Source organism: Chrysochloris asiatica, unplaced genomic scaffold (genome assembly GCF_000296735.1).
Source record: "Chrysochloris asiatica unplaced genomic scaffold, ChrAsi1.0 scaffold00341, whole genome shotgun sequence".
Classification (NCBI taxonomy): Eukaryota; Metazoa; Chordata; class Mammalia; order Afrosoricida; family Chrysochloridae; genus Chrysochloris; species Chrysochloris asiatica.
The window spans coordinates 659282-674586 of NW_006408859.1; the positions used below are offsets into that span (position 1 = coordinate 659282).

Consider the following 15305-nt stretch of genomic DNA (forward strand, 5'->3'; position numbering starts at 1 on the left):
AGCCTTGGAGTTCAAACCGACTTTGTAGTCCAGTGCATGAACCCACACCAGAGGTCCTTCCTAAGGCTAATAAGCAGTAAAGACCTGAACTCAAGGCTTTCTTCCCTCCAAAAGCAGGGATCTTAAGTCTGTTGCTGTGTCGGCTAACATGTTTCTACTGATCTTTTTGTCACAGGTTTATGGGAGACTCTGCTCTAGAGTGGCAGATCTAACTGATTATTTCAGGATGACGTTTGCTCCTTGTATTCAAGTTCATTCCATTTCATCTCCCTATTCTTTATTTGTCCTGTAGTATAAACAATTAAAGGAGCTCTGGTAGCGTAGTGGTTACGAATCGGGCTGCGAACCTTAAGGTCAGCAGTTCGAAACTACCAGCCGCTCCGCAGGAGAAAGATGAGGCTTTCTACTCCCGTAAAGATTTACACCCTCGGAAACCCTGTACAGGGTCGCTATGGGTCGGAACCGACTCGACGGCACTTAACAACAACAACAATCTGCTTTTGAAAAAGTAGCCACTGAAAACGCAATGGCCCAGTTCTACGCTGACACCATGGGTATGCCATGAGTCAGAGCCGACTTGACAACAACTGAGTTTTGATTCCTTCTTTATTTGGGATGAATCCACAACCACCCATCATTTTTTTCAAAATATAGATTAATGAATTACTAGAAGTGCTTTTGGTTTATTTCCAATGATTACTCTTCGCTCCTTAATATGGCTCTAAATTGCCTTTACACAACGAGGATGGTACAAGTACACACCTGCTGGCCACAGCTCCCAAAATTGTTATCTTCAAATGGAGAAAAGGAACAGAAATCCTATCATTTGAAAAAAGATCTTGATTGATTCTGACACCCCATTGCTGACCTCTCCTAGTTGAGAATCATTGCTTTAAGGTTTGTGTGTCTGTAATGTTTCCCCTCATTGTTAAAGTTCTGAATAGGTGATTATGTTCCCAAACTTAATAGCTGTCTAGATCACTTGAGGGTGGGGAGGGAGATGGGAGGCAGGAGGGCTTTTCAGTATAGACATACAGCCTGCAGGCATCTCTCTGCAGAGTTTTTCACTCCACGAGGTGGGGCCCAGGAATCTGTATATCCACCAGCTCCCTGGATGACTGTCACAGGACTGAAAGCCAGCTTCTTTAGTTCAAACCTGACTAAGAGGAGTCCAATCAGTTAGATCAAGGGTCAGCAAGTCAATACCAAGATTGTCACCTTCATCATCTTAATAAAAAAAACACCTAAAAATAGAATATGTCTTGTTGTTAAGTGCCCTCCAGTTGGCTCTGGCTCATAAGACCCTGTATAGGGTTGCTGAGGAGCAGCTGGTATGTTTAAACTACAGAACTTGTGGCTAGCAATCCCATGCTTAACCTATAGCACTACACTAGGACTCCTGAATGAATATATACTGGTTGCCTATAATAAATACATAAGACAGTTACCAATATCAAAGATTAGAAACAAAGCAAAAGGCATTGGATAGAAAGCCTATGGGAGCTAGGGTTAGAAGAATGAGTCTGAATTTGATTGGAAGTTGATTAAAAAGAGGCACAGAAAGTCAATAAAACATATGTAATTATTATATGAAGATTTCACATATACTTCTTGTTGTTAAGTGCCATCAAGTCAGCTCTGACCCATAGTGACCCTGGTAGGATTTCCAAGGAGCAGTTGGTGAGCGTGAACCACAGACCTCGCCAAAATTCAAACCAACTTTGCAGTCCAGCACATTAACCCACAGCGCTACACCAGGACTCCTTCACATATAGTATAACCAAGCAAACTGATGAAGCTACTGATAGTATAATCTAATCTAATCTGCATTCGTCAGGGACAGGCTGAATTATGAAATCTTTGGTTACATCTTGGCCTGTCAGTCATATATCTGAAGAGGAGAACCAAGTTTTGAACTATTGATGAATTCATGACAGATTATGACAAAGTTTGTGAGCAGTGCATTGGGACAAATGTAGAGGGTGCTCCTGCCATAGCTGAATTCTCAATCTTGTCCTCAACTTTGTGAAGTGATGGTCCATACTAAAAACTCCTTACTTGTCTCTTCAAGATAAGAGAAGAAAAGAAAATTTCTATCTTCATGGAGATCATCTGCATGATTGGGTGATGATTTGCAATTTAGCATATCTTGTTTTAGCCACTAGAAAAAGTCAACTTACCCTTAAGAGTCAAGCTTACTTCAGTATCCCCAGGCAAGAAAAAGGAACCTTGGAGATTGCAAGCCTGGGCAGGAGCAGCCTGGGTCTCCTTAGTCATAGAGAGTGAGAACTGGCTGGTGTGAAGCTCTGTTGGGGGGAGGGAGTGTGCATTGTTTATTGGGTACACCTGGAGCCAGGACCAACCCCTGCCACGAGATGCTCAAGAAATGTTTCTTGATTTCATAAATAAATGAACCTTGTTTTAAACTCACCTGAAACATTTGCTAAAAGTACTTTACGTGTCATTAAGAGACACTTGACTGAGTTGGTCAAAGGTTTCCAAAAGCGTTTTCTAGTAACAGAAGTCAGGGGACAAAATATCCTTTCTCTTTTCTTCTTTAATTTTATTTTTTAAATATTGATTGGATTACCCTTTAACACATTCACAACAGATTATAAGGGTTATTTCAGATGACTTATTGAAATAAACATTTACTGAATAAAAGTTAGTCAAGCCTATCAAATAGGGCGATGAAATATCTTTTTCTCTTCCCAAATATGTATGCACCGATGTGAGTTGTAATTCTTCATTTTGGCCAAAAGAAAGTTCAAAAACTAGAATTTTTTTTTAATGTTTTATTGTGAATTATGTGATAGTTTACATGGGAGAACATTAATTTTACATTCATCCTATCGTATATCATTTCATAGCCATGGTTACAATCCCCTCCATGTATCGTCAACCAACCAAAGGGTACACCCTGCAAGCCTGCTCCCCGGTCATCAACACACAGTCCCTCTCCCTCTCTGTGTCTAAAGTCCCCAGCTGCTCCATCTGTTCAAGTCATCATCTCTGCCTCCATCTCAGGCATCACTGCTTCTCTGGGTAGGGTCCCGCTCTCCACTCTTCTCCCTTGATGGTCCCCTGAATTTGTTTTACTGATGTAGAACTTCACTTTAATTTTCAAATAAACATCATTTAACTGAATCTCAATTCACTATAATTAATTCTATTCTTACTGAAGAATTTCTTTTTAGGCTTGTATCTTTGTTCATCAGTTAGGTTTACTACTTTTGCATTACACTATTTATGTTCTTAAATTTTAGAGAATATTAGCATCATTAAATGGAATCATTTTATCATTAACATCAGTGATTCATTTACACTGTTTACCTTTTATTTATGGCAAGTGATACACTTTGCACTTTAATACTGTTTTTATTAACAGTATTGCTACATGGTTTCCTTTTCATATAATAAAAATTTTAAAGTTGAATCAATTAAAAGAAAATATTAAGTAACTAGAAGTTGTCAAGGACTTCATTCTTCTTGGATCAACTATCAACACTCATGGAAGCAGCAGTCAAGAAATCAAACGATGTATTGCATTAGGCAAATCTGCTGCACAAAACCTTTTTAAAGTGTTGAAGAGCAAAGATGTCAGCTTGAGGACTAAGGTGCGCCTGACCCAAGCCATGGTATTTTCAATAACCTCATATGCATGCAAAAGCTAGACAGTGAATAAGGAAGACCGTAGAAGAATTGATGCTTTTGAGTTATGGTGTTGGAGGAGAGTACTGAAGGTGCCATGGGCTGCCAAAAGAACCAATAGATCCGTTCTGGAAGAAGTGCAGCTAGAGTGCTCCTTGGAGGCCAAGATGGCCAAACTTTGTTTCTCAAACTTTGGACATACTGTCAGGAGGGTCCAGTCACTGGAGAAGGATATCATGTTTGGTAAGGTGGAGGGCCAGAGAGAAAGAGGAAGACCCCCAACAAGATGGATTGGCCAGGTGGCAGCATTGATGGACTCAAGCGTGGCAACAGTATGTTTCGTTCTGCTGTGCATAAGGTTGCTATGGTACCGACTCGATGATACCTAACAACAACAACACAACAGTAGCTCAAGTAATAGGATCCTGGATGGCACAAATGATTCGTGCTCTAACTAAATGAAAGGTTGGTGGTGTGAACCCAGTGGTTCACAGGAAGAAAGTTCTGGTAATCTGATTTCATAAAGATTACAGCCAAGAAAACTAAGGAGTGCTTAATTTACTAGGCCCACCAGGAAAAACAAACTCTGAAGACAGGAAGGGGCAGGAAAGAAAGAAACAGGGAACCCAGGGAGAAGGCAGGAAAAGTGTAGTGCTGTTACATTGAGAGTCTATCACAACTAATGTTACAAACAAAATGTATACAAATTATTAAATGGAAAACTAATCTGCTCCATACAGCTTCACCCAAAAGTGCAATCAAAGGAGAAGAACTGCCCCCACAGGGACTCAGAGACTGTAATCTTTGTGGAAGCAGACTGTTGGGCTTTTCTCCCTTGGGTAGGGTGGTGAGTTCAAACCACAGACCTTTCAGTTAGGAGGTGAGCACCTAACCGTTGCACCACCAGGGCTTCCTCATCAACACCTAGACACAGTGAAGAGAACATATGACAAGCCCTTCTGAGTTCTGTTTCAACAATATATATATATATATTGTGGCTGTTAAGTGCCATTCATTCAGTCTGTTTCCACCCATAGCAACTCTGTATAGGGTTTCCGAGGAGCAGCTGGTGGGTTGGACTGCTGACCTTGTGATTCGAAGTCCAGTGCTGATCCTACAGCGCCACACCAGGAGTCTCAAGCATTTTGTTGTTCAAAGTGCCATCGAGTCGGTTTCGACCCATAGCGACCCTGTATAGGGTTTCTGAGGAGCGGCTGGTGAGCTTGACCTGCAGCTTTTGCGGTTCAAACGACTTTGCAGTCCAGCGCATTAACCCTTAACCCACAGCGTCACACCACGACTATATATATGTTTTACCCTACAGAGATCATGATAGATAAAACACTGAACCACAAGGTTTGCTGTTCAACCTCACCAGCCACCCCTTGGAAACCCTATACAGGGTCGCTATGAGTTGGAACCGACTTGACGGCACTTAACAACAAGATAAAACAGGAAAATGTAACTTCCAAATCCCTAGATGAAGTGTCCACCCCACAGATCCTGAGTTGTGTGCTGTAATATAGGCAAAGATCCGCTAGGTGGCTCTGTCATTTTAAAACAAAACTACCCACACCCTTTGCCTGTGAGCAGATTCCAACTCAGGGACAAACTAGTTTGCCTTGAGGACAAACTAGAACTGCCTCATAGGGTTTCCAGGGAATCCGACAGCCACATTTTTCTCTCAAGAAGGGACTGTTGGGTTCCAACCACCAACACCAAGCGCTCAAGCACTACACCTGCAGGGCTCCTTTAAACAAAATAAAAGTTCAAAAAAGATAACATAAAAAAGGAACAAAATAATCCTACTAGGTATAACCTTGGAGTCCTGGGGTGATGCTGTAAGATAAAGCACTAGACTGCAAGGTCGGTTTGAATCACAAGGTCAGATGTTCAAACTCATCAATTGCCCTTCAGAAACCCTATACTGGATAGCTATCGGTCAGAATACACTTGATGGCACTTAAGAGGTATAAACTTTAATCAAAGCAACAAACAGTCTGCAATCATGACTTTCCATTCAAAATAATTTGGAAGTGTTGGTTAAAGAATTAGATTTTTAAAAACTGCTAACCTTCAAGCATCTACTCACTTTCTCGAAGTATTATGAGCAAGAAATTTGCTAAAAGATAAGGAAGGTATTATCTTATCATAATGACTCAAAGGAAGACTGTTTAAAAAATGTCCTAATTTAAAAATCCTAATTTATTGCCATATAGATTTCCAATTTTTTTTTTTGAACTTTCTCTTTTTGGTTTTGACCTTTAAATTTTAGAATAAATATTAAACGTGGACATTAAAAACCGTCTGTTTTGACCCATAGGACAGATTAGAACAGTTTTATAGGGGTTCCAAGCTGGTAATCTTTATAGAAGGAAACTGCCACATCGTTCTCCCACGGAGCAGCTAGTAGGTTCCAACCACCAACCTTTCACTCGTCACACAAGCACTTTAACTACTGTGCCACCAAGATTCCTTAATGTGGACATCATAACTTGATAAAAATCGTTTTCTAGTTTCCTGGGTTATAGTTATCATTCTACATACTACCCCCCTAAAAGAAACGAAACTTACCATTTCTTTCCTTTCCCGCGGTGGATTACACAATAAGCAAGGTAAACAAGGGCTTACTTGTGCTCACTTACTAATCTGTAGTGAACAGTTTCACATGTTTTTCACCACATCAAAGAACACAGGACTAAATAATTACACTTGAAGTGTGATTTTGCATCTTTAGTGCCAACATTTGCTAATTAAATATTTCTGGATTTCATTTTTTAAGAGGGGAGATACCAGAAGACTATCATTTTACCTAAAATACCTAGCTACTTTATCATGAAAATAAGTCCAGAGAAGAACTTTCCTAATTATTAAATATTCTAAATGGTCAGTCTGTGATTGGTAACAGAAAACACACACACACAAACACGCAAAACTTTTTCCCTCCCTGTCTCAAAGAGAACGTCAGACCAGGCACTTTTTAAGAGCACATTTAATCTTCATTGTAAAAGAAATAATTATTTAATTGCTGTTGCTTTCAGTCAATAAACATGATTGTGTGGCGTGCGGAATCGCCACCGTAAAATTTTTACTGTTTTGTTCATTTTTTTCCAGGCATTTGAAAGGTTACAAAAATAAAAAGCAAATCATACCATAATTCGATGAGTTGTGCTTTTGTAAACGAACGCTAACAGCAAAGTTTAAATTACAGTTGGCTTTAAAATGCTAATTTCAAAACCACTTGATAAATGTCTTTGAAACCGTTCACGCTTTTGTTTTTAGAGACAACAAATCACACTAAAAGATCGCACAAATCGGGCATAAACATGAACAAATTCTTGCTGAAAGTGAACGAATATATATATTTCGCTTAGAATTAAGAATTGATTTCAAAGTCCCGCGGGTCGCAGAATCCCCGAAAACGAAGACAGATCAGGGGAGCCCGTTAATTCATTCTGCAATAGACCAAAGGGAATGTGCCATTCACGTTTATTATTTTAAACAGGTCCCTTGAAACCAGTGAATTCTGCAACTCGATCACAAAAGGTTTAGAGGCTTAAGGTAAAAAATCACCAGAGGATCCAGGTAGGTAACCGAAAGTTACCTTACAGACTTTTACCAAAATGTATGTATTGTCTTGAATAACTTTCCTTTGTTTTCGTATACCTTATTTTATGGTGTGTAAAGAAAGAACACATTAGCTAGGCACCAAGTGCTTTTAGACTTAAACCTGGAAGCTGAATCTCCGCCTTCCTAGGGCTTCCAGGAGCTAGTCGGGAATGAAGGTTTCCGCGCGCTCTGCCCCGGGAGCGCGGGCAGGTGGGGCGTGGCGGGGGCGTGGAGAGTCCCCGCCCGCGGGCCGCCGCCCAGCCTGGGTGCTGAGCCGGGAGGAGCCGCGAGGCAGACTGCTATAAGAGGCCGGCAGGCAGACGCTCTGCGCACACCCTCTACCCCTATCGTCGAGAGAAAACTACGGAGGGGCTGTCAAATTGGCCCGCTAAGGGATGCTCTCGCCTGAGAGGCGAAGCACGCCCCGCTCGCCCCTCGCTGCGACCACTCCTCACCCATCAACGGCCACAGCTATGGCCCTCTATTGCGGTGATAATTTCGGGGTGTACTCGCAGCCCGGCCTGCCCCCGACCGCAGCTGCCGCCGCCCCAGGCGCCCCCCCTACTGCCAGGGCGCCCTACGGGCTGGCCGACTACACCACGCCGCCGGCCGCCGCCGCCAACCCCTATCTGTGGCTCAACGGGCCCGGCGTGGGCGGCCCACCCACCGCCGCCGCGTACCTGGGCGCCCCGCCGCCTCCACCGCCCCCCGGGAGCGCGGCCGGGCCCTTCCTGCAGCCACCGTCGGCCGCCGGCACCTTCGGCTGCGCGCAGCGGCCTTTCGCGCAGCCAGCGCCGGCAGCTCCAGCCTCGCCCGCGGGCCCCGGGGCAACCGGCGAGCTGGGCTGGCTGTCCATGGCCAGCCGTGAGGACCTCATGAAGATGGTGCGGCCGCCCTATTCATACTCGGCGCTCATCGCCATGGCCATCCAGAGCGCGCCCGAGCGCAAGCTGACGCTCAGCCACATCTACCAGTTCGTGGCCGACAGCTTCCCCTTCTACCAGCGCAGCAAGGCCGGCTGGCAGAACTCCATCCGTCACAATCTGTCGCTCAACGATTGCTTCAAGAAGGTGCCCCGCGACGAGGATGACCCAGGTGAGGGCGATCGGGCAGATACTTCCCGTCCGGGGAGAGGGACCGGGAGCGTCAGGTGTCGAAAGGGTGGAAAGAGACTTGGGGTTGGGGGTATCGGTGTGTGGATAACTTGGGAGAACTCTGCGGCGCCGCCTCATTCAAACTCTGAGGAGTGGGAACAGGTGGACAAACAACCACCCGGGCCTCGTCTGATTGGGTGAAGGAGAGAAGGGAACCTAGAGGACAAAGAAGTAATTAGAGCTTTTCAAAGAGGATGCTGTGAAGGTGGAGCTCGTCGTCTCCTCCATACGTACACCGTCCACACACGCGGGGAGCTGCCTCCCTACCGAGGCTGGCCAGTTAGAGCAAGACAACAAGCATCCTCAAACAGGAGGACAATCTTGGGTGGTGTGCCCTTGGGGCTTTTTGAAGGGAGAGTCAAGTTACTAGGCGGTTGATTGAAGAGTCCATATCAGGGGTGGGGAATGCCCGGCCTTGCCAAGGCAACCGCAATTCCAGCCATCGCATTGTTGTTCTTAAGTGCCATCGAGTCGGTTCCGACCCATAGCAACCCTGTATAGGGTTTCCGTGGAGCAGCCGGTGAGCTTGAGCCACCGCGCCAACTTTTCAGGCCAGCTTATTTAACCCCACAAGGACTGAGAGCCATCACAGGACTCAAAGCCATCACATTGTTGTTACGTGCCGTCAAGTCGGGTTCCGACCCATAGCAACCCCAGTGTAGGGTTTCCGAGGAGTAGCTGGTGAACTTGAACCGCAGGCCTCCCGGATCAAGCGGACTCTGCAGTCCAGCGCATTAACCCACACCGCCACAGCAGGACTCGGCCATCATACTATTGTTCAGTGCCATCGAGTCGATTCCGACCTATAGCTATACTGTTTAGGGTTTCCAAGGAGCAGCTGGTGAGCTTGAACCACTGACCTTGCAGTTCAAACGACTTTGCGGACTGATGCATTAATACTATTGTTGTTGTTGTTGTTGTTAAGTGCCATCGAGTCGGTTCCGACCTATAGCGACCCTGTACAGGGTTTCTGAGGCTGCTGTAAATCTTTAGGGGAGCAGAACGCCTCAGCTTTCTCCCGCGGAGTGGCTGGTAGTTTCGAACTGCTGGTCTTAAGGTTCGCAGCCCGATTCGTAACCACTACGCTACCAGAGCTCCTACTGTTGTTGTTGTGTGCCATGGAGTCGATTCCAACGCATAGCGACCCTGTACAGGGTTTCCGCGGCTGTAAATCTTTACGGGAGCAGAAAGCCTCATCTTTCTCCCGCGAAACAGCTGGTAGTTTCGAACTGCTGACCTTGCAGTTCGCAGCCCGATTCGTAACCACTTTTTTAAGTTGATAATTTTGTATGCCTATGAATAATGTTATAAATATCCAAATGGTCCTTGGCAAAAAAAAAAAAAAAATTCCCCACTCCTGCAAGTTAGAATAAAGGGATTTAGGTAAACGGAAAATCCCATCACCTCTCACAGTGGCAGGCTAAGAGTATCTGTCCTGAATAGAACAAGTACCCTGCTTGTAGCCTGCCTACCTGGGGAGAGAGGTTTTGATAGTGGCACAAGCATCATGAGGCAAAGGGATAGGGGAAATGTAGCTAAGTCCTGTAACTTGTGTTTTTTGTATCTTAACTATTTCAGGATTTGCTGAATTAGTATCAAAGACTAATAACTCCTGGGTTGAGGAGAAACAGACTACAGTGGTGTCTCTGTCTTACCTGGTTCTGAGACATGGGAACAGAAAAACTTATTTAAAAACAACAAAAAAAAAAAACAAACAAACTGGAGAGCAAAAGAAAACCTACTTGGAGTTTTACAAAGGAGCCCGGGGCAATGGGGGGAGGGGCTATTCCCTGCCTATAAAATGTGTGTTGCTTGTAAAGTTTCTAGTTGTTTTAAGTGCTTTCTGTGATAGAAATAGAAAGCCTTTTTAGGGTTTCTAAGGTGCTGCTGGTCTTGTGATTCACAGTCCTGTGCTGATCCTTAGCACTCTACCAGACGTACAAATTTGCTAGTCATTAAAATTTAAAAGTAAACAGGTGAAATTGAAAATGTATTATTTTACTCAACCAATAATACCTCCAATATTGAACATGTAATCAGTATAAAGTTTGATATATTTTACCCTATTTTTTTGATACTGTTAAGTGCCATCAAGTCAGTTCTGACCCTTAGTAACCCTGTATAGGGTTTCTGAGGAGCAGTTGAATTTGAAGTGCCCACCTTGTGGTTCATACAAACCTTGCAGGTCCAGTACATTAACCCACAGCAATACACAGGAGTCCTTTTTGATGCTAAGCCAAACTAAAACCCGGTGCCAAATTGATTCTGAGTTAGGAGCTCTGATAGTGTAGTGGTTACAAGTCGGGCTGCCAACCTCAAGGTCAGTAGTTCAAAACTACCAGCGGTTCTGTGGGAGAAAGATGAGGTGTTCTGCTCCTGTAAACATTTACATTTCTCTATATGGGAACAGAAAGACTCATCTTTTTTGAGCAGAACAACTGGTAGATTCGAACTGACCTTGAGGTTAGCAGCCCAACTCATAATCCACTATTTTAAACGCATCTCAGTTTGTACTGGCCCCATTTCAAGTACTGCTGTTAAAACCGATTTCCCTGGACTGCAAAGTCAATTTGAACCGAAAGGTTCCAGCTCACCAGTTGCAACTTCTTGGAAACTCTATAAAGGGTCACTGTGGGTCTGAACTCACTCCACGACACTTAACAATAGGCAGGGCATTGTAGTGATACAAATCGGGCTGCTAAGCTCAGGGTCAGCAGTTTAAACCACCAGCTGTCTGTGGGAGAAAGATGAGGGTTTCTGCTCCTATAAAGATTTACAACCTCAGAAACCCTACTCCACGGCACGTAACTACCACCACTGAGTCCTGGTGTGTGGCACCGTGGATTAATGTGCCAGACTGCAAAGTTGTTTAAACTGCAAGGTCGGTGGTTCAAGCTCACCAGCTGCTCCTTGGAAACCCTATACAGGGTCACTATGGGTCGGAATCGACTCGACAGCGCTTTACCACCACCACCACCACAATAACTGGCACATAACCACCACCACTGCCACCACGATGGTAGTTCTAGAAGACATACCTTCTGATTTAGCCTCTACATCTCAGATTATCATGTAAATTGTCACAAATTCCTTTGGACTTCATCTGAAAGGTTCAAAGATCTGAGTATAGTGGGGCCCTTTAAAGGGGGAGGATCCAGTTATCAGGAGGTAGATTGGATTCGTGTTAGAGTGGAGTTGTGCTCCACAGAGTTTTCTTGATTCCATTTGCATCCAGGCTTTCCTATTTTCACTGTGGGAATATGATGCATTATATGCTGTCTGCACCCGTTTTTCCACCAGAAAAATCGGGGCAGTGATGTTAAGTGCCATGCAGTTTGTTCCGACTCATAGTGACCCTGAATAGGGATTCCAAGAGGCAGCTGGTGAGTTTGAACTGCTGACCTTGTCCGTCCAGTGCTTGTCTGTCCTACCATAGGGATAGTTATAGTGCCTGTCTATATAGAGCCATGGGAAGAACTGACGATATCACATCCTATAATATGCTCAATACAAATAAGTATTTAACAGTGATTTCAAACATCAGAAGGTGTTGGGAGCTAAAATCCTTCAGTGTTCTACCTGAATCCAGTTAGCTAGTGAGGGAAATTTTCTAAGCAGAAGAATAGTATTGCATGCTTGAAATGAGGCCGTGGTCTCTTAAGATTTGCACAGTGGACCAAAAATGTGACAGATGCAGGATCCTGTTCTGCCAAATGTTTGAGAGGGATGTACACACCAGTTTCCTTGTACTCTAAATATACAACAGCCAAGCCTATCCACTGTGGGTTAATGTGCTGGACTGCAAAATCAGTTTGAACAACAAGGTCGGTGATTCAAACTCACCAGCTGCTCTTCAGAAACCCTATACAGAGTCACTATGAATTGGAACCGACTCGATGGCACATAACAAGGCTATATTGAAACAGTGGAATAATCAGTAATTTTTAAAACTATTTTTGTTGGCAAGAGGATCAGGTATGTGAGGTTGCCTTTTTTTTTCTTTTTTTTCCAATGAGGTACTGATACTGCAATTATTAAACATTTGACTGTTTACTAAAATATTGAAGGTTTGGACCTATCCAAGAACAGCTCAAGAGAAAAGACCTGGCCATCTGCTCCCTATAAAGATTCTAGTCTGGGGATCCTTATGGGGCAGTTCTGTTGTCATATAGGGTCACACTATGATAAGTATCATAAGATAGTGTTTTACTGCTTTGCTTTGTGCCAGCTGCTATTCTAAAATATAATTGCATCCTCATAGTCAATTTACAAAAGGGGTACTATCAGCATCCATATTTTTATAAATAGAGATACAAATTTAGTCCCAGAATTCCACAATTTTGCAAAGGTACAGAATTTGGATCTAGAATAATGAAAGGTGTTGGACAATTGAGTTGTAAGTGCCTTGGGAATGGAATTTTTGTTGTTGTTGTTGTCAAGTGCCGCCGAGTCAATTCTGACCCATAGCGACCCTGTATAGGGTTTCCGAGGAGCAACTGGTGAGCTTGAACTGCCAACCTTGCAGTTCAAACGGCTTTGTAGTCTACCACAGCGGCACACCAGGAATGGAATTAGATCTTAAGATTTAAGTAGCAAATAGACTAGAACATCTTTGTTTTAAATTTCCACTTGAGGGAAAGAATAAAATCTCCTTCAAAGAGAGGATAAAGTTAATGGAGTGAGTCTAGCATTTTTGTCAGCATTTCATAGGAATTTGCTTTCCTCTTCCCAGAATTGAAGCCATATTAACCAAAAAAGGAGTCCTAGTGTGGCACTGTGGGTTAATGTACTAGACTGCAAAGTTGGTTTGAACCACAAGGTTGGTGGTTCAAGCTCACTAGCCCGTTCTTCAGAAACCCTAAACAGGGTCACTATGGGTCGAACTGACTTGGCAGTACTTAACAACAAACCAAACCAAACAATTGCTGTTGAGTTGACCCCAATTTATGGGGACACAGGTGTGTCAGATTAGAACTGTGCTCCATGTGCTTTTCAATACTGAGTTTTCAGAAGAAATTGCCAGGTTTTTCTTTCAAGGTGCCTGTGGGGAGATTTGAACTGTGAACCTTTTGGTGAGCAGCTGAGCACATTAACTGCTTGCAAGCACCAGGCATAAAACAGATCCTTGTCTGACTCATGTTTTTCTTCTCATCTTTAAGGGAAAGGTAATTACTGGACCCTGGATCCAAACTGTGAGAAAATGTTTGACAATGGCAACTTCCGTCGGAAGCGAAAGCGCCGCACCGAGGCCAGCAGCAGCTCCCCAGTAGTCACAGGGACATCCAAATCAGAAGAAGTGCTTTCCTCAGGATTAGGAGCTGGAATGGGAGTGAAGCCAGAAAGAGACAGCCCCTCCTCTTCTTTGCTAAGAGCTTCCCAGTCACCGGAACCTCCCGAGGGCACCAAGAGTACTGCCTCATCTCCAGGAGTGTCCTCGCTCACCTCTACCCCTTGCCTCAATACCTTCTTCAGCAGTCTCAGCACCTTAAACATCAGCAGCAGTGGGAGCACCCAGCGAGCGCTCTCTGGCAGCCGCCACCTAGGGATCCAGGGGACCCCTCTGCCTTCCAGCAGCTCATTCCCCACCAGCTCTATCTCAGAAGCTTCACCAGACACCTTGCAGCTGAGTAACAGTACTAGCAGCAGCAGCGGCCAGAGATCCTCCTATTACAGCCCTTTTCCTGCCAGCGCCAGCGGGGGCCAAAGTAGCCCCTTCAGCAGCCCGTTCTACAACTTCAGCATGGTCAACAGCCTCATCTATCCCCGTGAGGGCTCTGAAGTGTAGAGCAATACTTTTCAGACTTTTTAATCTGCACCTAGAGATTTTGTTAAAAGTACAGTTTCCAATTCAGTAGGTCTGATTCCCTGGAGCTTCCCAGGTGATCTTGTGGTTCATTGACCCTCACTTGGAGTAGCAAGGGTATAGGCAACTGTTTCTACAAGCCAGCAAAGTTTTAATAGGTTTCTCTGGGTCTGGGCCTCCCTTCAGAGAATTCTCCTCATGCTCTTCTGGAGTAGCAGCTTTTTAAGGGCAGGGACTATATCTGGTTTGTCTATTGTCCTATATGTGGGTTATTAGTTTAAATGTGTACTGGGGGCCAGCTAAACAACATACGTGAATGGAGTTGTAGAAGGGGTCGGGGGAAGAAAGCAATTACAAATGGCAACCGAATCTATGGGGCACGATTGTGACTAACCAGTAAGTCAGTGGTGGGTAACTGATGATATCACCTGCATGGTAGCCTTCAAATATCTGGATTATTATATGAAACTGCCAACTTTTTGTCCTTTGCATCTACATACGATCCTAGGGAACACCACGAATCCAGTTCCTGAATCACCTCTGTGTCTGGTCATGGTAGATATTAATAGCAATGAAACTAAAAACAAGCCCTGGGACACTTGTGCTAGGTAATGTATGTGTATTAACCCATTCAGTCCTCACAACAGCCTTGGGAGACGTAGGTATGATTACTCCTCATTGTCCATATGAGGGAAGTGAAACTCCCAGATGTTAGCTAAGTTGCTCAAGGTCACACTGTCATTTCCAGTCCGGCTCCAGAACTGGTGCTCGGAACTTGAAAAATGAAGAAACCATCCTCCACAGGCAAATGTCAATGTATAGTGGGTAGGAACAGAGCTTGTTCTCTTCTGACCAAAGATTCTGAGTGAAATAATACTCAAATGTTTCCCTGAGCAACAAAGGGGGGAGATACTACCTCTGACTTACGAGTTGGAACTGGAACCGATCCAATGCTACTTCACACCAATAACTAAGGTCTAGTGTGACTGTCTCCCTAGTTTATGACAGCTATAGCCGGGCGCTGTGCTCTTCAGCATGTGCCCTGGAGTTTTGTTTGTTTGTTTGTTTGTTTTTAAAGAAAGCATTAT

The 15305-nt window shown here is 44.2% G+C and overlaps 1 protein-coding gene across 1 annotated transcript; it reads left to right on the forward strand.

Moving 5' to 3' along the window:
- Positions 1–7733: 7733 nt before the first annotated feature.
- FOXI3 (forkhead box I3) lies at positions 7734–14199 on the forward strand. Its single transcript, XM_006875854.1, has 2 exons — positions 7734–8355; positions 13574–14199. Exons 1-2 carry the CDS (start codon positions 7734–7736, stop codon positions 14197–14199), a joined length of 1248 nt encoding a protein of 415 aa, XP_006875916.1.
- The last annotated feature ends 1106 nt before the right edge of the window (positions 14200–15305 follow it).